Here is a 23,139-nt window from a genome sequence, read left to right as displayed (position 1 = left end):
TCAGAAGTTTGCAATTTAGAGGATAATAAGTGGAACTATTAACTTTATCAGAAACTGAAAGGGTGAACTAAGGCACATATTAAACTGATCACTACAAGACCATTATCTGGTAACCAATAATTAAGCTCTTCATTTACACTCAGTCTAAATAATCATGGCTCATCCTCCTCTCTGTCGTTACCCTCTGTACACCAGAGGATTAGAGCAAGGTGAAAAAGTCATTTTAGGACAGGAGGACGTTGTCTGTACCTTTAGGATCAACGGCCTGGATCTCGTCTGTGGCCTTGCAGGGCCGGCTGGCTCCGAGTCTGTTCAGGGCTCGGACTCTGTAGGCGTACCACTGGCCCTCGGTCAGACCGGTTACCTGGCACTTAAGCTCGGGCACCATGTCCCCGCAGGGCTCCCATTTGTCGGTTCCTCTCTGGCAGCGCTCCACGTTGTAGCCTCGGATACCGGTGCCGCCATCGTACTTCGGCGGCTCCCAGGTCAGGAAGATGCCGCTGGCTGACTTGTCTCTCCACCTCAGGTTCTCCGGAGGGTCGGGGGGGGCTGCAGGGAAACGAGACAGAGGGGTTAGAACGTTCCTTATTGTTTTGGAGAGGACTACAGCTCCACATATACACCTTCAACATGAGCAGAAAAACCAACACTGACACACCTACGTTGACTCGTTACTGCTGCTGAGATTTGACTGAACAATATTTGGGTGAGGGGTCTAGAAAATGGTCCATTAGTAACCTAAGAACCTAACTAACACCAAAGCCGTCAATATTGTTTCATTGCCGGAATATGTGTATGTAAAAAACACTGTGGGAATGAAGTGTTGACACAATCTCCAACTAACCCTGTATCCTATGATACACTATTAAGACTCTTTAGCACTTTTAAGAGCTTCACGTTACATTGTTTTTCCTTTAAGTTTCATTAATCTGAATCCCTGTTCTGACTCACTGGCAGGAGAGGAGACGTTGACGGGCTCGTCGATGTAGGCCGGCTCTCCTGGTCCACACTTGTTGCAGGCGGTGACTCTGAACAGATACTCCTTCCCTTCAACCACGTCGCTGACCGTGAACTCCTGATCCTGGATACCTGTGATCACCTAAGAGAGAGAGGGTTTGAGTTTATCACCAGGTGTCAGGTCAGAAAATATCAGCTCCTTCACATGACTGGTTTGGGTGTATTTTATTTGCATCATGAGTAATTATTAAGTGAAATAAGACAACAACCAGTGAAAACTCAGACTAGACTGAAAATTTTCAAATTGTTATTTTTTTTTTATTATTATTTTAGTAACTGTTCTTTATTAGTTATTTGATGCAGATTTTTAGTTGTTTTTTTGTGTAATAATACACACACATACTGTTTTATTTATTTATTTTATTTATTTGATGACCCATATGAATTTAATTCACAACACACTAACTTACATGTATATTTTTATTTTTACTTTATTTTTATATTTTATATATTTTTCATTACTATTATTATTTTTTAACACACTTTTACTGTTTTATTTACTTATTTGATGAAATGTAGGACATTAATCAAGTGTCTTTAATACACAATATTCTTATCCTAAAGCTGTTGAAACAAACTTCAGATATTGTAAGTTCAAGAGATGTGGTCATTAGCATAATTACTGTCCCCAAACTGATCTTGAAGGCTGCTTGTTTGCTGCATTTGTGGTTTAATTTACAAAAAAAAAAAGAATGATCCTCTAGACGAGAGAACATTATCCAGCAGGGTGTGCCACTCTGTCAGCGTACCTTGACCCAGGTCTTACGGGACACGTCCCGTTTCTCCACCTGGTAGCCGGTCAGGGGGCTTCCTCCGTCATGCTCCGGAGCCTCCCAGCTCAGGTGGACGTGCTGCCGGGTCACCTCCAGGACCTTGAAATCCTTCGGAGCGCTGGGCGCCGCTGGAGGACACGAACAGAAATACAATGACTCAGAAATTTGAACAAAAAATAGAAGCAGTTTGGAACCAGAAAAGGTTCTTTCATTTGTGTGTTGCTAATCACACTTCACGGCGTACCGATGACGTTGACTTCGACCTCTCCAGAGACGGATGTGACGTCGTTTTCCAGCTGCAGGGTGTAGGAGCCTTTGTCCGGGCGGACGCTTGGCGTGACGATCAGCTCTGTGAACGTCGACTTGGTCGTCAAGGTGACACGTTCATCGGCGGCGGTCAACTCCTTCTCTCCGAAGGTCCACTTGGCGACGGGGGTCGGGTACCCGCTGATGGGGACTCTGATGGTGAGAGGCTGAGGGACGATCACCTCCAGGCCGTCTTTGAAAGCGCTCAGGTCAAAGGTCGGACCCACTGGAGAGAGGAGAGAGAGGCACACGTTGAACACACATTTGAGAGCACTTTCTTTCACCCTGCCTGTTAGACAGTTAAAGGTTTTTACTTTACGATGAGGACTCTGTAGAGATTTATAAGCAGGTCCAGGACTACTGCAGCTACTGGTTTTCTTCTTTTAACAGGAACATCATTTCCTTTGGAAGGCTTTGCTGTTTGGTAATAACTAACATGCTGCTGCGCTTCAGAACAGTGTAATATAACTCCTCTAAACTGTCACAACTACTACAGAACATGAAAGCGTCAGTGATGGTAAAACAACGTCTCACCGTGTGGGTCGTCGGCCAGCAGCGGTCCAATGATGTTCGACGGGTCGGAGACTCCGGCTGCGTTTTCAGCACATACTTTGTAGTTGTACTTGGTTCCATATTTCAGACCAGACACCTGAAGAAAAAAGTCAGAGTAAATTTTTTGAGAATGAATCGGATGATGGTTGCAGGGAGGAAAAACATTTTATTCTCTAGCAACAATCTGCCTGCAGCTGCTTCACAGGAAAAGCTCTGCTGAACACCCAAATATTAATGTCAACGAGCCCGTCTGCCATCACACACCTTTTTCTCTTGAGGGCTTTTACTGAAGTCAAATTTCATTATGGGATAAACTCCTTGAGCGGTTACATCGAAATTTGCTGGGGGAGCTTTTAAACCTCAACATACACTGTGTTGGATGTACCCTGAAATGCTTCTTTAACCTGAAATGTTGTTGTTGTGTTTCTATTAATAACCAACTTTTTCTTGCCACAGTACAATGCACATCCTAACTAGGAGCAGTGGGCAGCCATTGTGCACCTTCGACGGTGGTCCATGCTGGGCTTGAACTGGTCGACGCTCTGGTTCCCAAGCCCCCACAGACTGAGCTACTGCCGCCCAAGAAAAATAGATGCCACATTAACACTGACTGCAGTGGGATTTGAACCCAAACCAAAGACACTGGAGCCTTGATCCAGCCCCTTAGACCGCTCGGCCACGCCACCTACCTTTCAAACAACCCATGACATATCTGACAGAAAACATTTGGACTGTACCTTGTAGAAGAGGTCGGGGCAGAGGCGGGCGTTGCAGCGGAGCCACTTGTCGGTGCCGTCTTCGCAGCGTTGGATGATGTACCCGGTAATCATGCTGCCTCCGTTCTTCAGAGGAGTTTCCCAGGTGAGCTGCACCGAGTTCTTGTTCTGGTCCTGCCAGACCAGGTTCAGAGGGGGACTGGGACGCTCTGCAGGGGCCGGACACCAAAATATGCAAACGTTACTGGGAGACTGAGACCATGGTGGATTTATGTTACTGGCACATTCTGTCAGCTTGTAAAGTGCGATGATGAACTTTCTGTCTATCAGCCGAACTCACCGATGGGATCCATGATCTTGACGGGCTGCGAGGCGGCGCTGGGCTTGCCGACACCGGCTTTGTTCTGAGCCTTGACTCTGAAGATGTACTCTTTGTTCTCAATGACGTCGTTAATGACGGCGCTGAGCTCGTCTTTTTTGGTTATGTGGACGGGCGACCACTTCACCGACGTCCTGTCGCGCAGCTCGATGATGTAAGAGGTGATGGGAGAGCCTCCGTCCGACTCGGGAGGCTCCCAGGAGACGGTGCAGCCGAACTTGGTGACGTTTCCCACGATGACGTTCAGAGGAGCATCAGGAACGTCTGGAAAAGATAAACGGAAGAGAGAAACGTTCTGGTGTTCAGGTGTCGATCCAACAGTTTACCTTGAAAACACCAATGAAAACGAAGCTGCAGCAGAAAAACAAAAGCCAGATTTGAAGCTCACCAAACTTGTTCTTGGCCTGTACAGGTTTGTCGGTCTCTACGTTGGGTCCGCTGCCGACCCTGTTTCGGGCGCAGACTCTGAACAGGTACATGGAGTCCTTGTGGAGGCCGGTCACCGTGTACTCGGGACTCTCGGCGTGGTCGGTGGCCAGCGTCCAGGTCTTACGCTTCACGTCACGTCTCTCCACCACGTAGCCGATGACCTTGCTGCCGCCATCGCTCTCAGGCTCCTCCCACGCCAGGCTGACCTCGCCATCGGCGGTGTCGACCACCTGCAGGTTCTTCACGGGTCCAGGGACATCTAGGAAAAAAATCAAAACACAAGGATGGTTACATTTACTGTCAGCTTTTCATGTGTTGTGTTTTCTTCTGAAAGCATTTTATTGAGTATTTTACAGATGTGAGTATGTAAGTTTTAAAGTGTGTCCCACAGGTTGAATCATTTCACAATGATTTGTGCTCTAACCAAAGACAACTATTATAAGCAGCAACATGGAAGAATAATGATAAACTGGATAGCAGAAGGGTCTTTTGACCACCATGGTTGATTTAAAATGATTGTGTGACAGGAAAAACATGGTAACCTTTTTAAAAAATATAATGTTATTTGTTAAAGTTTTAATGGTGTCAAATTATACATGTCTTTTTAAAAAAAAACAAGATTTGACTTTCTTGTGGTTCTAATGGTGAATGTTAGGATTCAAAAAATATAAAAACCATGTTGTTACAAAGATTTATACTTAAACACAGTTAAATTAGATAAAACAAAAAGATGAATGATTGATAAAAGTAAGTTCATTAGTACACTAAAGTGGCCACTAGATGGCAGTAGAGGATAAGAAATTCACCATGTAACTCTGGTTTTTGTTTTTTACCAGAATAAAAACAAAAATTTGACCGTCTCCAGAGAAGAGTTTCAAAGTGGTGGAGACTGGTTTCGAACTTAGTCCCCGTCACATGTAGAGAAACAAATACCAAATCTGTGTGAAGCCTAACATCTACTTTGTTTGGTTTCTTTATTATAAATAAATGGAAAAGTATTTTTCCACCTGCGACCTGTTGTCACAGCAGCAGGTGAGCCGCTTGCTTGTTAATGATGCAGCTTGTCAAACAACTCAAACAACCGAAACCAATGTCTGAACCCTGCGTGTTCAATGCTGGTTTAACTTATCCACCGAGACTTGTACACTTGTATAAACTAATTTAGAATTCATCATTCAATTTTGCGCATAACAATGCGATTAATCCTGATTAAAAGTTTTAATCGTTGGCCAGCACTACTTAATCTTAACTTGACCTCTCCCTGCAGAAACCCGATAGCTAACCTGCTCGGGTCTCTCCTTATGCGGAGATTCGGTAAACGGTTCTCGCTTCATGTCCAGAGAACTCACCGATGACGTCCAGGGTGATGAAGGCTTCTCCCGCTCCGTGTTTGTTCTTGATGATGATCTTGTAGCGGCCCTCGTCGGACTTCAGGGGGTCCTTCAGCCGGTACTCCGTGCGGTCGGCGGACGTGTAGATGTTGTCTTTCGGCAGGCTCAAGTTGTTGTACAGCCAGTCGGCCTCGGCCTGCGGGTAGGCGCTGTAGGGGACGGCCATGACGATGGGCTTCCTGGCGTCTGTGACGTAGCTCTGGTCTGTGGTCTTAATCTGAGGGACAGCTGTAGGGGGAGGGGGGGGACATGATCTCCATCAGGCTGTCACCCTGTCTGAATTTATTTAATATTTACGACTGATAAAATGCTGAAGCTTCCGAGTTTTATGCCGAGCTCTTACCTGCCAGCTCCAGCTTGGCTCTGGCGTCTTTGTCCTTGACGATGATCCTGTACTCGCCCTGGTCCCGAGGTCTGATCTCACAGACCTGCAGTCTGTGGACTTTGCCCTCGCTCATCATCTGGTACTTGTCTCCCTGGACGACCGTCATGTTGTTCCTCAGCCACTTCACCTCCACTCTGTCCTTGTTGAGCTCCACCTCGAACACGACGTCTGAGCCCGGAGGCTCAAACACGTCCTGAGGAGGTCTGACGATCTCCACCGGGGTCTCTGCAGGACAGAAAGGGATTCAGTCAGATCCTGAACAGGAACCAGAGAAGGAAATTACTTCTGAAGACCTCACCTTCCACGAAGAGCCTGGCTCTGGATCTCTTCTCGTCCACTCCACAGGCGTATTCACACTCATCGTCAGGTCTGCACTCCTTGATACACAAGGTGCACATCTTTCCATCTTTTTTAATTGTATATCTGTGGAAATAAACAGCAAGTTAATAAAAGAATACCCGAGCCGAGTCAGTGACTTGACCTTGAGTGGACGATTTAAACTAACAGTTGTACCTCGGCCCTTCTCTGATCTCACGTCCGTTTCTGTACCACTTTGCGTCGGCCTTCTCTTTGGTCAGCTTGCACGTGAACTCTGCGTCCTCGAACTCGGTGATGGTCTGGTCCTTCAGGTGCATGGAGAAGTCCGTGGGCGCCTCGCTGATGACCAGCTCTGCGGTGGACTTGTTGTCTCCGGCCACGGCGGTGTACTCGCCCTCGTCCGCCAGCGTGCAGTCTTTGATGATCAGCGTGTGCTTGTCTTTGTCCACTTTGTAGACGATGCGTTTGTTGAAGGCGATCTCGACGCCGGCCTTCATCCACTTCAGAGTGGCGTTGGGCCGGTTGACCTTACAGGAGAAGCTGATGGTCTTCTTCTCCTGAGTGTCGATGTCCTCCAGAGGAACCACAATCCTCAGACTCTCCTCTGAACAACACAAAGCATCACGACAGACACACGTTCAACTCACCGTGTTCAGACCTGCAGTCTGGCACAGTTTTACGTGACACCCATGCTCACCACAACACCTGCTGAACACCACAACACCTGCTGAACACCACAACACCTGCTGAACACCACAACACCTGCTGAACACCACAAACTGCTCTAATGAATATAAAGTCATTTAAAGGGCTGGTATAAGAAACCGTACACCTATCACAGCTTCACACAGAGTCTCAAGGTCTCAATCTGTGAACATTTTTAATCTACATCATACATGTGTTAGTTTTATTATAATTGTATAATTGTCATTATTTAACCTGCTGCTCCACATCCTTTGCCAGTTGCCAGGCAGCCAGCTTTGCATGTTTGGAATATCTACTATTTTATTCCCAGCTTATATATTTCTAAAGTGCTGTCTTGTCACTCTGCGGCTTGTGTGTGTCGGATAACCATTTACTAACTGCATCTTTTAACTGTTTTTTACCCCTGTACACTGGTTATTGCTGCTCTGCATGTCTCCGTTGTTGCTTTCAGGGCTCTCCTAACCGAAACAGTGTTTGTTGTTGTTTCTGTATTATTGTACCGATGTTTGGCTGTTTCCTGTTGCTCTGCATGGTTTGTGCTCTCTCGAGAATTCTTGTTGTGTTTCAGTCTTTACGGCGTTTTGATGTCCTCCTTCTGTAAATCTGATCTCTTTAAAGGTCTCATCAAAGGACTGCAGTTAGTAAAATTAGTCAGCTGGCTAACACTGACACTGATTAATGTTACGATGCCGTGTGACAAAATGAGTGACTGTCAAAAGTGACTGACTTTAACCCTTCTTATTCATTCAACAAAATCTGATAAAGCATTCGATGCAGCAGAATTGAATAAAGAACTTTGCCTGATTAAACAATTGTTAAAGAACCATTTAACCTAAGAATGTAAGAAAGCTAAGAAGCATTCGATGCCAACTTTAGATCCTGGACACGGTTCGACACCTGATACTACAGATTTACTGTACCTAAAACTTTGACATTTAATAATGTGGTCACTTTTAAAAAAGGGAGAAAGCTCAGGAAATCTTGACATTACACGGTGCTAAGAATAAATCTACTGGGGAATAAAGTGGTGCCAGAGCCCGCCGGTCTCTAATAGAGGCCTGGTTCTGTTTTCAGCAAACACTAACTGAGATCTTTCTTGTACATGAACTCTGATGCTGTGGACCCAAACATGCCGTGAACCACTGACCTTTGACGGTGAGGTTGCAGGCGCTCTTGGCCTGCTCCCCTCTCTGATTGGTCAGGTTTATGCTGTAGTTGGCTTCGTCTCCCTTCGTGGCGTCTCTGATCCTCAGGGAGAAGACGTTGTCTCTCTGGACCATCACGTGCTTGCTGCTCTCAAACACCGTGTCGTCGTTCTTCAGCCACTTGGCCTTCGCTCCCTCTGTGTTCACCTCGCAGTTCAGGACGATCTCCTGACCTTCTTGGGCCTCCATGTCCTTCAGCGGCGTGATGATCTTCAGTTTCTCTGCAGAATAAAAAGCATCAGAGACGCAGGTTTAAATCAGAGTTTCACTTCCTTTAATGTAATGTTTTCTTCTTCTATCGCTTTATATAAAATAAGTGGGCGGGGCTTACCGAGCACAGTGAGGTCAGCGCTGGCTCTGGTCGGTCCGATCATCACCACGTATCCGCCCTCGTCTTTGAGCTCGCAGTTCTTGATGACCAGAGTTCGCCTCTTGCCGTCGCTCACCATTTCGTATTTGTCTCCCGCCTCCAGCTCCTTGTCGTCCTTCAGCCATTTGACGTCGTAGGTGTCCTTGGAGACGGAGCAGGTGAACTCCGCCTTCTCGCCCTCAACCACCTCCTGGCTGTGAGGCCTGGAGATGAACTCAGCAGCCAGTTCTGAAACACAGGAGGCACCAAATGCAGTTATTCTTTATTCCTGTCTGTACAACGTATCCAAACTTCAGCTGGTTCAGAAACCCACAGTGAGACTCCCCAGGACCGATCAGGGCTCTTTAGAAGCATATTATTCTAGACTTCCCTTATTGTAAAGTGTTTTTATTACATCTTTCTGAGCTTTTTATTGCATTTGTTGTTACTGTATTTTTGGTTGTACTTTGTTTCTTAAAGGTTCAGTGTAAGATTTAGTGGCATCTAGTGGTGAGGGTTGTGTACTGCAACCATCTGTCCAGTCTACCACTGCCCCCTAACCTTTCAAAGAGCGCAGGACAGCTACGGTGGCTGACACAGCACAAAAGGTGTCTCTTCTGAGACAGCAGAGAGTTGCCAGTCAGGAAATGAGATTTCTTTAGGTAGATTTATTAAGAAATTATATTTACTTAATTATTCAGTAAAACCAGATGTTACTGTGGAAATGTGAGCCAAGAGTGTGAAACACTGTCACTGTTTCTGCACCACAGTCCTTCATAAACCACACATTAGAAAAAGTTTATACAAACACTGACGAGGGAAACACGTTCATTCTCTCTGTGCTTATGGACCGTCGCCAAAACTGCCCACCAACAATAATATCTGCTGCCAGATTATGGTGCTTTGATAGCAGCAAAATTAAATACTTTGATAGTGATGCTGAAACAGATCTCAGTCATGGCAGCAATAGTTACTCATAATAATTTAACATAATCACTTCCTCTTTAGTGGTTTTCCCTACAAAATAAAACCACGAGAAGCTTGTTTACTGTAATACAGTATTGGAGTTGAACTGAGCTTTTACTTTGAAAAACTCTGATGTCCTCTGCCTGGAGACAGTGGGGAAATGAAAAAGCGTCCGTAGGTTGATGGATGAGGATCAAACACCGAAACACAAACAGTGCAGCGCATGTTGTGATCTGAGAAACATTCGCTACAGAATCCATTTGATGAAGAGAAAGAAAAAAAGTTGTCCCAAAGTGGGATCGAACCCTCAACCCTTGAGGTGTGAGTCCTAATATTAGAATTTATAGTCTCATCCACCATCTAATGGTTGAAAATCTTGCTCTGATACAAAACTTATTTGCAGACCCCTGCAGTATATTATTGCTTCTTCTTCTTCTAACGTACATATTCAACATAGTGATGAGTGTCTGCGCTGCCTGAATTCTACCAGAAGTAGAACAAGAAGAACGTAGTGATGAAACGCGCTCTGTAGCGCTGTTTTCCGTTTTCAGTAGAAACATGACGATGAGCGTGGCGACGTCCATAGAAGGGGGTGACGCGGTTATGTAGATATAAATGTCTCATTCTAAGGTAATAAAATCTTAAGGGTTTAGAATGAAAGGTCACCACTGAAAACAGAGTTTTGGATCTTACATTGCATTTCTGTTGATAAATCCTGAGAAACATTACACACTGGACCTTTAAAGGTACTATTAGGTTATTATTAGAAGAGTTCAGAGCCCCTGCAGCACATTCAGAAAACTTCTTACCATTAATCTTGAGATTTCCGGAGGTTTTGATGCTGGGACTCAGCCTGCAGTTGTACTCTCCGGTGTCGGCCAACTTCAGGTCCTGGATGAGGAGGATCCTCCTCCTCCCGTCCACGATGTGCTCGTAGCGGCCGCCCTCCGGCAGCTCTTGGTCTCCTTTGTACCAGGTAACATCAGCGCTGGGTTTGGAGACCTCGCAGATCAGCTTCACGCTGTCCGTCTCCGTTCCCTCCACGTTGGACAGGTTCTTGGTGAACCTCGCCTCCTCCTCTGCAGCGAGAGGAACAAACGCAGCGGTGAAGAAACGCCACATCTCAACAGAACCCCACGACCTCAGTGACAGGGGATGCACACATTTAGACGTACCGGGGACACTTTAACGAGTTCAATCTTACTTAATTGAAATAAATTGTTGAAATAAAAGTACAATTTATAATGAATAAGCATCATGTTAGGTCCCGTCTGTTTGAAACTTGTTATACAATCTCAAATGAATGTACTTCATTTCTTTCCCAAACTAAATTCAGAGTGGCTCCTTTAAAGTGACTGATTGACGTAGATATTTCAGTCTTTCTATGGAAATTAAATCGTGATGATTTCTCAGTAATGTTCTTATCTAAAATCAATCCAGCTATATTCTCCATCACACCAAAATGAATCCACATAGGGGGTCCACCCTGAAGGCTCCTGGTGGTAAAGAAGATGATCCAGGTGTCGTATCCTCAACATTTAAATGAAGCGACCTCTGGTATGAAGAGCGGCGGTGTTAGATTGTTTGTTCTTACCGACGACAGTGAGCATGCCGGAGGATTTGGCGGTCTTCGCCTCACATTCGTATTCGGCCTCATCGTCAAACACAGACTTGTGGATGATGAGGATGTGCTGTCGGCCTTGAGCGATAATTTCGTACTTCTTCCCCTTTCTGATTTCACTTCCATCCTTAAACCAGCGGACCTGCGAGACAGAGGGAGATGTCAGGGAGGTCAGGAACTGAAAGATAACCGGTGGTTAATCAAAACAAGCAGACGGGGAGCTCACTTTGACGTTCTCTCTGGAGACTTCACACTCAAACCTGGCGGATTCCTTCTCTTTGACCTCGACATCATGGAGCGGCTTCTTGAACTCGATATGTGGAGCTGTTGAAACACAGAACGACGCGTTAACGAGGTGATTCATTAATCAGAGAGACGTCCCCCCTACTGTGACTCTTGTGAGTAGGTTTATGAAGTCCGTTTGATCTCTTCTAATGAGGGCTCCTTATCTTATTGACTGTTCCTTTACCTCTAACGAAGGATTTCTAAACTCTAATCAGGGGATCTCTGCCTAAAGTCTTCTTTAACTTTATTCATTCTTACAAAGGGTTCCCTCTTATGAGGGATTTGTTTTTTAACGGTCCCTTTAGTGTTGTAGTCCAAGTCAAAAACAAGACCAGAGTTTATCGAGACTGAGACATGAACAAGACTTCTAGGGGCTGAGTCCAAATCAAGACCAAGACCAGTTCCCCACATTTCATGACACACAGTAAAATGTGGAACGAGATCAGAGGTACGTCTGAGATTGATCTGAAAGATCCACATTCCCCTTAAAACACCCACAAACAAACACTAAGAGCTGAAATCAACGGAAGCATCTTTACTCAACACTTTTCCATGCTGACCATAGCGGGGAACGAGAACAACACATGTTTAATGAGGGTTACTGGTCACATTTGAAGCAACACGTTTTACATCCAATCAAAGTTTGGATGTTAAATAAATCAGACAATCCAAAAGTAATTTATTGATATTCCCAAAGTTATGGTCTTGAAATAAAATCCTGAGTGCTCAATGACCGAGACCATCAAAAAGTGGTCTTAAGGTGGGTCTTGAGTGCTACATCATTAGGTCCCTTAACTCCAACTACAGAAGGCTGCTTCTCTAAAAGAAGTGATTCTTTAACAACTTTCTTTATTCTTAAAAATGTCTCTTGGCTTTTATGTGGGTTCTTTAATTCAAAGTTCTTTAAAACTGAGGGATTTTTAATCGATTTTGAGGGGGCCCATAACTCTAATTGGGGGTTTTAAGGGATGGAGGTGGGGCTTAAACCCTAAAAAGGAAAATTCTTACTAGTCACTGTGATGAGGGATTCCTCTTAGTCCCTAAACTCCTAAGTCTTTTGCTTTTTTAGAGATCCATTTACTCTTACAGAGGGTTCCTCATCTCTACAAATGGTTCTTTAACTTTTAAAGAGGGTTCTTTCATCAGGGTCCCTTAAAATCTTGATGAAGGGGTTCCTGGACTCAAAGAAGTCTCTAACTTTTATCTCCGTTTTTCAGTCTCATAAAGGGTACGTTAGCTTCTATGGTGAGTGTGTTAGCTGTTATGCGAGAGGCCCAATAGAGGGTCCTTTAGCTTTGATGGGGGCCCCTATAAACTTGCTGCTGTACTCACGTTCAACGTTGAGGAAGCAGGATGTTTTGAAGTCTTTAGCGTCGCAGGCGTACGTCTTCGAGTCGTCCAGAGTGCAGTCGTGGATGACCAGCGCTCTCTTGTGGCCGTCGACGATCATCTCGTACTTCTTGGTCTTTCTGATCTCCTGTCCGTCCCTGAACCATCGTACCTCTGCTTTCTCTCTGGATACTTCACACTCGAGCGTGGCGGTGGCTTCCTCCTCCACCGTCTGGTCCTCCAGAGGCTTCGTGAACTCCACCGGAGGCTCTGAACGCACACGAAACGCAAAGGACAGTTGTTCAGCTTGCTGCTAAACCAGAGCAGCTTCGAAACATTCAAAGTCAACAGTTTGCTTTCATCTGATCCTCCATCAGCCTGCAGTGGCCAGCCGCCAACATTAACGCTTCTTTGTTCACTGCAAATCTTTTTGAAAAGCCCAATGCAGAACTTCCATGGGATATTTTCTGTTTAAAGAGTAACTTGAGACCAGGCTGAAAACTGTTCAGCTCTGGTTGAAAGCTTCAGGTGTGTTTCACCTCCGGTCAGATGTGTGCTCTGTTGCACCTGTGACCACACCCAAAAGTGATGTCACACCCTGGAGTACGCTTGTACATCACCTGCCGCAAGGTGAGACATTAGACCACCGGATGTCAGTAAAATGAAGATATTCAGAGGGTGTTAAGCCGCTCTTTAAAGCCTGATCTAAACAAATCCAGTAGACTCAGCAGTAGATGTTGTCTTACCTTTGACGATGAGGTTGGCCTCGGTCTGGAAGTCTTTGGCGGTGAGTTTGACTTGTCCGGCTTCATCCAGCTTGACGTCCCGCAGAGTCAGACTGTGGACTTTACCCTCCGCCTTCAACACCACCTGTCAGGTCCAACATTGTCAATAAGGACATACTGTAGGTTTGACCTTCTGTGACTGCTGCTTGTCAGGTTCAACTAGGTTTTAAATCCCTGAACGCAGTCTGCCAGGGTCCGGAGAGTCAGAAAGGTGGTGGTTTTACCTTCCCTGAACGCTGCCTGTTAGGTTCAGCAGTCAGCCAGCGAGAGGGTTTTACCTCCCACACTTACGGGGCTGCTTATTCTCATTTTACTCTTCCTGAGGTTTCTATAAGGGCCGGGTCATGCTCAACTTGTGATACTCAGAGGACTCAGGATCGGTAACTTAGGGGATTATTATTTCCTTTAAGTATACGTACGCTCAAGAGTCGGGCAGTTTGTGGGTTTTATCATCCCTGAAGACACGGAGCTGAACTGAGAGTGAGGTGTTGCGTCCTCGGTCTCTCAGCTGAGCTGTGACAGCTAAAACGAATCCAGGCAGCTGCTTTCCTTCCCCCAATTTAAACTGCACGACCTCTGACACCTGACGGCTGATTTTACAACACATCCACAGACACTGAACTGCCTGCGCACACAGAGGAACTAAACATGTGGTGTATCTGACATTTACACAGTCCATTTCTTTAAACACGATAACAATGATCTGTATTTCTAGCTGTGATAAGATAATAAAAACATTTCAAAAGGACTTTCTCTTGGTTCATTTTTATATTTGTCTTTGTTTTTATCAGCGCTGATGAGTTAAAGTAGCCTCATCAGCTGCTCACTGTTATTCCACCAGTGAAGGAGCCGTGATGAGATTTGTGATCCCATTTGGTTTGTGACAATTGAGAATAGACCTTAAATACATTTTCAGTGATCAATACAGTTGAAATGTTTCTTGTTTTGTTATCAGATGCTTAAATAACTGAGCAACTCTGTTTCCAACCAGCTTAAACAGTTCAATGTTTTGCTTTTGAGAGTAAAATAAAGCCATTAACAGTAACACCGTTCTTCGTTCTTCAGGTCTGATAAAAGACTGAATACCTCCTTCGTATTTCAGATGTGTTTGTGGGGGTGTCGGAGCTGTTGTCTTGGAGATCTGTTGCATCACTAAAAGCTCCTCGCTGAAACTAAATATGTGGCTTTCACGTGTTTTTATTCACCGACCGGGATTAAAGCACCGCAGCTTTAAATTTAAAGTCAACAAGCTCCATATCTGACTTCCGCGCTCTCTGAACTGGATATGTCCAACTGTGTTGTTTTAAAGTGTTAAAGTCCAGTTTCTTCACGTGTAGCAGCCATGTTGGTAACAGATCTTAAGTACATCAAACCACCTAACTGGGTTTTTCCTGAATAAAAGATCTGGTTTAATCTTTTTAAGACAAGTTTAACTGAAGGCTGAGTGACACCAATCTTAGTTTAAATCAACAGTGACTTTATTTTGTAACCAAAAATAAGCCATTAAATAAATGTTTGATGTGAAGAAGAGCAGTTAACCAGCCAGACAACAAAGCAGCAGGTTTGTGTACATAGGGTCAGAAAGACCTTCAGAACTCTGTTAGACATATTTATTTTCTCACTTCTAAAGAACTAGAGGCTTCAGTCTGAGATCTGATGAACCAGCTGATGTAGCGTGTGAATCTCCACCCACGCAACGCGCCGTAAATCACGCTTGCACAACCCAGAGAGAGATCGTGTGTCGCTGGGAACCTCAGAGCTCTCAGGTTACATCCGATAATCAAACTAATCCTGCGTTATGACTGGATATCTCTCCAGCGCCTGGACTCCCACCCGGCTGCGTGCAGATCTTCACTCAGCAGCAGTGATTTGGACCAGAAACATTTACAGCGCGTTGTGTGACTTTAAAGCCGAAGCTGTCAAATAGCTCCTGTTGCCACCTGCCCTGCGCCTCAACCTCCTGCAGCTGTTAAAAATAACCGTGCAGAAACGCTTGCGGGGCAGAAAAGCCCTCCTGCCTGCGTTATCTCAAAACCAGGATCAAGTGCTCAGCTGGAATCCTGAACCGCCACCAGCAGGCCCTTATATGAAGACAAGCTGAAGCTGGAGCAGCAAGGTGCAGAGAAAACTGAACACTGTGTACAAATGGAGGGGGAAACACCGGCCCTGGCTCTGGACCGGAACCACAACCAGGCCTGGACTCGTGCAGTATCTGCAAAGACCTTCTAAGTGTGTCAGCCTGTTCGTGGTGCAGAAACCTTGTGAGGACTCAGTCAGGTGTGTTGGGACTTACTCTGTCGCTCGGTTCCAGCTTTGTACCCCCCAGGAACCACTCGGCAGCGATGCCTTCGTACGACAGCTCGCACTCGAAGGTGGCCGTCTCTCCGGCAGTCAGGGTGACGTCCTTCAGCGGCCTCTTCAGGCCGATCACTCGGGCTTTGGATTGGGGAGAAGACATGGTTAGTCCCCCCCCGAAACAGGTCAATATATCCAAAAAGTCCCCAGAGAAACGGCTAATCCTCAGTGGCTAATCCTCATGGTGTGGTCGAGCTGAAGGCAGGCCGCTGGAAGCCCTCAGGACAACTGAAGCCAGCCGCCCTGCGACTTGGCACTGGGGGGCCACGCTCATTAGCATACGACCTGCCGTCAGATGTATATGGCCGGCAGAAACCAGTGAGAGACGGGGTCGTGTCCTCCCCCCCTGCCAATCACTGCAAACCCCGCTCTAGATAAGGCATGCGGCTTCTAAAATAACCGAGGGACCCGATTGGCTGAGAGCCCACCTCTGACAAACCCATCAGGGGAGACAATCTGCTCCTGTCAATCACCAGCCTGAAATTTTCCTGGAAAAGGAGAATGTGGAGCTCCTCGCAGGAGTTACCCAACGTCCCGCTGCAGAACGCCTGCGTGCTCACGCTGCCATGTAACCACTGTTTTGGAAGTGTTGGTAACGGGGGGCTGCGCTGAGGCCCGGGATGTCCGTTTGGATTAACAAACCGCATCAAGTTATTTACAACAGGCTTCTTCACATGCCTGAATTAAAGCCCCTTAACAGCCAGTTAGAGCTGGCAGTGAGCGCGAGCTGAGAGCTGGACTGTTGGTTTAATCGGCGAGCTGTCAGTCTGAAGAGTTTACAGTCACCGCCTGCTCTGACTGACAGGCAGCTCGCAGATCAGTTCAGAAGCACAAACTAAAAAAAGTTCTGTTTTTAAAGGACATTAAAGTATATTTACTCAAGTACTGTACTTGAGTCCAATTAGAAGTATTTGTACTTTTCATGACACTTTCTCGGGAGATCTTGTACTTTTTACTTCACTATATTTATCTGACAGCTTCAGTTATTTTACAAAGTCAGATTTTTTACACAAAAACATGTGAAGAGTTTAACAAATATTCTGTTTTGTTATAAATTAAAGTACTCAACAGTTCATACAAGTACAGCTAGTACATTCTTTGACTGACGATGGTTTTTAAATTCTGTTTGTTTTGTCCCTGACAAGCAAAACCACACTAATAGTACTTTTTACTTTTGATACTTGTGTATTTTAAAAGCAGGTACTTTTGTACTTTGCCTCAAGTAGAAATTTAAAGACTTCACTTTTAATGGAGTATCTGTACTTTTACTCAAGTACAGGATTTGTGTACTTTGTCCACCTCTGCTTCCACTCTGGAGAGACGTGGATGTTAAAGCGTTACAGTCTCATCGTTTGACCAGTTTTGATTAAATATTCAATTTAAAAACTGAAAAAAATCGCTGTCGATTGTTGTGGAAAGTATTTCTTATCCTAAAGCAAGAAACCGGTAAAACTACTTCAATACTAGAGCTGTGTATTTCTGAGTCAGTGGCTGAGATTGATTCACTTCTCTTATTGTAAGATTATCATCATGTCGGCTGAGTTTTGTTGAAGCTGCATAAAAATAACAATATGAGAATAAACAAGATGGAGGTTTTGTTGCAGTGTAGAATATATTAAATATCTGTTATACGTCGAACAAACCTCCAGACATGCGCAAACCGGAGGAAGAAACGACAAAACGTGTGTTTGCAGCCAGGCCGTCACTTTGTGTGGCTCAGATTAGGGCTTTGAAGAGACACCACGATATGTGATATTAGGTACGAAAAGATCCTTCAACACTATTTTAAAGATTTCCTCAATGCCCAGATATATGAGGGGGGGTCTGCGGGGGCCTCCCCCAGGAAATGTTGATCTTTAAACACACCATTTTCTGCATTCTGAAGTTTCTGCGCCAATTTATGTTGGAAATGTTTTTATTTATGTAAAAGGAAACACAGAATTCAGGAGGCAGGTGACATTTCACAATATATAAATCTAACAGAATCTAAGTGAGAGCAGCTCTCAGATCTGTTTCTCCTGCACATCAACTTTTCTCCTGTAACATCCTCCCTGCTGAGGCCTGATTTATTCTCTCCTCCTCTTTGTCATGTTCACAGGGAGAGAACGGGAAACTTGGCCAAAAAGAAACTGACAAGAAGTTGTTAAAGTTACTGACGTTTTTGGGTCGTTTTAGAATCAGCAGCTTGTTTTTTTAGCTTAAGTTACTTTTTTTGAACAATGCACATTTGTTTCTTCTATATTTTAATTGCATAGCATGTTTTCTTAATGTGGAAATAAACCTTTCTTAATGAACACTTTCATTTGTTATTTGACTGCAAGCTACATTCCACAACGTTTTAATAAATTATGCTTTAAATGTCCCCAGGGTCCCCGGTGTAAATGACCCTATGGTTTGCAGGTAACATTGGGTAACACTTTTTCACACTGGCTGGTTGAGAAGAGTTTCTTAATTACCTGATGACCTCACTTTACCTGGTTTGTTAAGTTGAAGCCTGTGTGACAAACTTCACCCGTCTGAGCTTTATTATCTCAGCTTGAACTCTTTGTTGTCCACCAGAAGAAGCTCTGCTGCCTCTACACTGCGGCTCTATTTTTGCCTCACGTCTCTGTAATGTGACATTCTTTTGTGAATGTATAATAATTTGGATTTTTTAAAAGCATTTTCAGTCAGTGTTTTTGTATGAAAATGGCTTAATAGACATTGTTAACTGCAGATTTTGAGTTTTTGTGCATCATAATTGTTTAAATGTGCAAAAAAAATGAGTTTCACCCAGAAATCTACAGCTGACACAAGAAGGTCTAAACTGTAAACGTTTGGTAAACCGGAGAGCTTCAACAAGCCGATACAGATTAAACTGTTTCATAAAAGCACCACGTAACCGTGTGACGTTAACCACTCGGCCAATCAGGATGACGGAGATGCTGAGTTTCTCAGAACATGTAAATGACTTCATCACCTAAATGCTGCTTAACCAGGCTCCAGTGTACATGTACAGTGTCGTCTGTCAAGAAGAAGAAGTCACCTTTGACCCTGAGCTGAGCTGAGGATTTGGCATTCGCTGCAGAGAAGTCTACACTTCCGGCCATGTCCTTCCTGCAGTTGAAGAGGATCAACATGTGACGGGTTCCCTCCTCCTTGATCTCCACGTCCTGAGAACAAACATCCACAGTTCAAACTAACTTTAGAATCTCTTCATCTCAACTGCGAGACGAGCTGACCAGAGAATGTGTTTGTTCTTACAGCAGACGGGTGCAGCGTGTCTCCCTTCAGTTTCCAGACGCCGTGAAGGTCCTCCTCTGAAATCTCCGTCTCAAACTTGGCCGACTCGGTCTCCGTGACCTCCACGCTGTACAGCGGGCGAACGACCTTGATGTCGCGCTCTGCAGAGGTTTAGAAAGACGTTAGAGGGAAACCAAAGAGGAGAGGCGAGGCGGGGAAAACTCTGAGAGAACATCAAGTGAAAACAGTTTCATAGTGAAAGAGACGCCGAGTCTGATGATCAGAACACATAGTGGACATGTGACAGTTCAGGCGAGCAGCTGACGCTCTCTTTCGGAGCGTCTTACAATTTATGCAAAAGCAGAAGACGTTGAGGAACTCTGGACGATAACCCAGCCCTATAAAACATCTCCACACACCCAACAGACAACATTAGCACTGAATTATTAGTGTTACAAGAACATTTCTACCCTATTTTTATCAGGATTAATAATGAATATCAGAAGCATTTATGATCTTGTGACAGATACGAAAACCTACGACTAAATTTACATTAATAAACAAATTAATACCAAATAGTCACTTAAAATAACTAAAGACATGACAGTTATTAATTAAAAACAAATTGTTGCTTAAGTTTTATAACTTTGAAAGAAAAATGTGCAAAACTGTTTTACTGAAACTCTGCTTGTGCGCTTGGTTTTGCTTTAAATCAGCTGTATAATAAGTTTCTTTTTTGTAACAGGAAATCAGATATCTTGCCCTGGAAAAATGTTTGAACATTATCTCCTGTAAAATATCAAACTTCAAGAGTAAAAATAAGTAAATTAAATGTTTTAAATGCCAAAGGAATATTATAACATGTATATGAAGGCAAACATGGACGTCTGGGAGGAGAGACATTGACATGAGAGTTAGTTTCTTGTCTCCTTTGTTTCCTCAGAGTTCACAGATTTGCTTTGTGTACAGTTATAATGATCAGATGTTTAGGGCTGGATTATCCTCCAGGGTTAACAAACATTACAAACACTCAGAATGAGAGAACAGGACACGGTGATGAAGGACGGCCCAGAGAGAGGCGGTGAACGGCGTCTGATTTTGCGGTCCTGACCGGGGTTCTGGGGGGAGGGGCCGGATCGCCGCAGGTATTACCTTCGATGTTCAGGTCTGCTGCGGTTTTGTCAGTGCCACAGTCGCAGGCGTACGCTCCCATGCTGCTCTTTGCCGCCTTCTTGATGACCAGCGTGCGCTTCTTGCCGTCCGACTGGAAGAGAATGTTCTTGGAGGGAAAGATCTCGTTACCGTCCTTGAACCATTTGACCTCGGCGGCCGCCTTGCTCAGCTCGCAGGACAAAATCACCTCGTCCTTCTCGACGGCGGTGTAGTTCTGGAGCTTAACTGTGAAGTACAGGTCGCCCTCTGCAAGAAGGCATACAACATAACCAGTAATGACCAGAGAAAAACAATCGGCGATAACACAGACGTCCGGGATGCCAGAGGAGAATACAGAGTGACAGACTAAACAAAGGTCACCAGTGCAGAACTATCCCTGTGTCACGTGCAGCTCAGTGTTAATTCTTTGGCATTTACTGATGAGTTTGAAGCCCTTCTACAAAGTGAGACTAACCGAGCACGGTGAGCATGGCCTCTGAGGTCTTGCCCATGGCCTCCACTTTGATCATGGAGGTGTCGTCGATGGTGACCTCCTTGAAGGCCAGCGTGTGGACTTTTCCGTCCTCCGACATGTGCACCACCTTGCTGGGGTGCAGACGGATGTCGTTTTTGTACCAGACCACCGGGATCTTTTCATGAGAGAGTTCGACGCTGAACTCCGCAGTTTCTCGTTCCTTCACGGTCACATCTTTAATCGGCCTGATAAATTCGAGGCGAATACCTGACAAACAGAAATTATATATATATATATATATATTTATATATACGGGGAATTAAAGTTGGTGAGACAAAAAAACAGATTAAGGTGGTGATGATGTGTTCAAAAGAGCAAGCTTAAAACATTTTCACTGGTTGCTTTTTCTGTGCTCCACTCAAGTGTTTGGAGTATAAACAGTAACAGGTCCTATCTGCTCCTGGGTCCCCTAGAGGCTGCAGTGTTCATTACAGCCCCGATACTAAACTGGTCATCAGGAAAACAGCTCATCCTCAGCGGAGCAGAACATACAATAAGTTTGAGTTGTTCTTGTGGACTTTCTGGCCTGATGGTGGCGCTACAGGAAGGTAAGGTGGGCCCAACATTGTCAGGAATGGGGACCATAAATAAATAATAATACATAAAGCCTCCACTCTGCTGATTTTTTCACCATATGTTGAAGCTGCTGCAGGGATTTAAACACAAGAGAACACTAATGTTGGGGGATCAGGTCTGGCTCTCAGTCACAGAACTCCAGTTCATCCCAGAGGTTTTGGATGGGGCTGAGATCAGGGCCGTGTGCAGGCCTTTCAAGTTCTGTCACACCAAACCAGGAGAATCTTTTCTTTATGGAGCTGGGCTTAGACCATTGTCTAATATGTCATTAAGATGTCCCTTCATGGGAACCAAGAGGCCTGGACCAAACCAGGAAAAACAGAGCCACATCAAAGTGCCCTCAGATATGTGGACCTGGAGTCTATACGGTGTTTGTTGTCTGGCAATCTTTGAAAGGCTTTAGGCAAACACACTGATTACAGAGCACACAAGAAGCAAGGTGTTGCTCACACTCACACATTACACCAGTCCTGCCAAATGAAGCTGAAGTGGTCCGGCTCTCTGATTACCTTTGATAATCAACTTCCCAGAAGTCCTTTTATCTTCAGCCTCAAACATGTACTTGGCTTCATCTTCATATCTGGCAGATTTTACAATGAGAGTGTGTCTCTTTTCCTCCACCAGGAGTTCAAACTTATCGTCGTTTGACAGCTCTTGAGATCCCTTCAGCCAGCGGAAGCTTTTGGGCTCTCTAGAAATTTCCAGCTCAAACTTTGCCTCATCCTTTTCGTACACGTGCACGTCAGCCAGCGGGGTAATGAACGAGACTGGGAGCTCTGTTGATCCAGACAGACAGAGTTAATATCAAGGCACAGATGGAACTTAAGAACGGTAAGCAGAAAGAAAGTTTTTCATTTTCAAAAAAGAAAACCATGAGCACGGTACTGTGCTTTGCACATGAAGTTGGAGAGAGGAAGCGAAGGCTCACCCTTCACTTTCAGCTTGGCAGAACACTTGGCGTTGGCGGCAGTAAACGCCACCTCGCCCGTTTGAGGCACTCTGCAGTTGTACAAGACCAGAGTGTGTTTGGCACCGTCCTCCACGATCTCGACGTCCTGCAGGTGGCCGACAAACTTCAGCATTTCAGTAAAAACACAAAGACTCCAGGAAAAGGGATCAGAGCAGGGCCGTGGTCAATTCACTTTCATTTGTGAGCTAACGAGACATCAAACATTCTCATACTTCACGTTTTAACCCTGATAGGTTAGATATATGAAACTTTTAAATACGAGTTTAGTCAAAATGAAAGTGAATCGAACTGCAGCACAAGAGAATATCTGCTGGGATGAATATTAATGACACATACGGCGGATGGACTGAGGACTTCTCCGTTCAGTTTCCACTGGCCATGGACGTCGTCCTCACTGAGCTCGACCTCAAATCGAGCGGTCTCTCCGTCAAACACCTCAGCGCCGTACATCGGCCGAACCACCTTAATGTGGCGAGCTGACGTTTAAGAGAGACAGGGACAAAATACTTACAGAAGACGTTCAGACATTTAAATATTCAAACAAACTCAACATATATACACACACATATACAAATACTTAGACAACAGACAAGACACAGATACAGCTGGCTTGATTTTTTTTTTTTTTTTTTTTTAAATTATAATTTATTTAAAAAACAGCCTTCATTTTGCTGTAAGCAACCTTTACAAGGATTGCCTATTGGTCAGTAAAGGAGATTCTGCTGCTGAAGGTACCAGCATCTCCTTCCTAGGAAGTTAATTAATGGGGGCAATTGAACTTATGAGGAGCCAATTGGTTCTATATGGATCTATTAGAT

The 23,139-nt window shown here is 44.8% G+C and overlaps 1 protein-coding gene across 1 annotated transcript in view; it reads right to left on the bottom strand.

The window, feature by feature from the left end:
• ttn.2 (titin, tandem duplicate 2) overlaps positions 1-23,139 on the bottom strand; it is a 217,544-nt gene that overhangs the window by 86,595 nt on the left and 107,810 nt on the right. Inside the window, exons 111-137 of the mRNA XM_046054487.1 lie at positions 22,658-22,797; positions 22,280-22,406; positions 21,861-22,127; positions 20,716-20,982; positions 20,241-20,507; positions 19,110-19,249; positions 18,892-19,018; positions 15,805-15,947; positions 13,473-13,596; positions 12,730-12,996; positions 11,339-11,436; positions 11,086-11,254; positions 10,301-10,570; positions 8,508-8,774; positions 8,119-8,397; positions 6,462-6,870; positions 6,247-6,371; positions 5,907-6,173; positions 5,522-5,791; positions 4,132-4,431; positions 3,705-4,007; positions 3,386-3,573; positions 2,631-2,745; positions 2,035-2,322; positions 1,767-1,918; positions 952-1,099; positions 250-549 (exon numbers count right to left, since the gene is read on the bottom strand). Of these exons, the coding sequence (XP_045910443.1) occupies positions 250-549; positions 952-1,099; positions 1,767-1,918; positions 2,035-2,322; positions 2,631-2,745; positions 3,386-3,573; positions 3,705-4,007; positions 4,132-4,431; positions 5,522-5,791; positions 5,907-6,173; positions 6,247-6,371; positions 6,462-6,870; positions 8,119-8,397; positions 8,508-8,774; positions 10,301-10,570; positions 11,086-11,254; positions 11,339-11,436; positions 12,730-12,996; positions 13,473-13,596; positions 15,805-15,947; positions 18,892-19,018; positions 19,110-19,249; positions 20,241-20,507; positions 20,716-20,982; positions 21,861-22,127; positions 22,280-22,406; positions 22,658-22,797 (5,817 nt within the window). The remainder of the gene's footprint in view (positions 1-249; positions 550-951; positions 1,100-1,766; positions 1,919-2,034; positions 2,323-2,630; positions 2,746-3,385; positions 3,574-3,704; positions 4,008-4,131; positions 4,432-5,521; positions 5,792-5,906; positions 6,174-6,246; positions 6,372-6,461; positions 6,871-8,118; positions 8,398-8,507; positions 8,775-10,300; positions 10,571-11,085; positions 11,255-11,338; positions 11,437-12,729; positions 12,997-13,472; positions 13,597-15,804; positions 15,948-18,891; positions 19,019-19,109; positions 19,250-20,240; positions 20,508-20,715; positions 20,983-21,860; positions 22,128-22,279; positions 22,407-22,657; positions 22,798-23,139) is intronic.

This window comes from Micropterus dolomieu, linkage group LG07 (genome assembly GCF_021292245.1).
Source record: "Micropterus dolomieu isolate WLL.071019.BEF.003 ecotype Adirondacks linkage group LG07, ASM2129224v1, whole genome shotgun sequence".
Taxonomy (NCBI): domain Eukaryota; kingdom Metazoa; phylum Chordata; class Actinopteri; order Centrarchiformes; family Centrarchidae; genus Micropterus; species Micropterus dolomieu.
The sequence above is the reverse complement of the archived record's forward strand: the minus strand, read 5'-3'. Positions and strand labels throughout refer to the sequence as shown.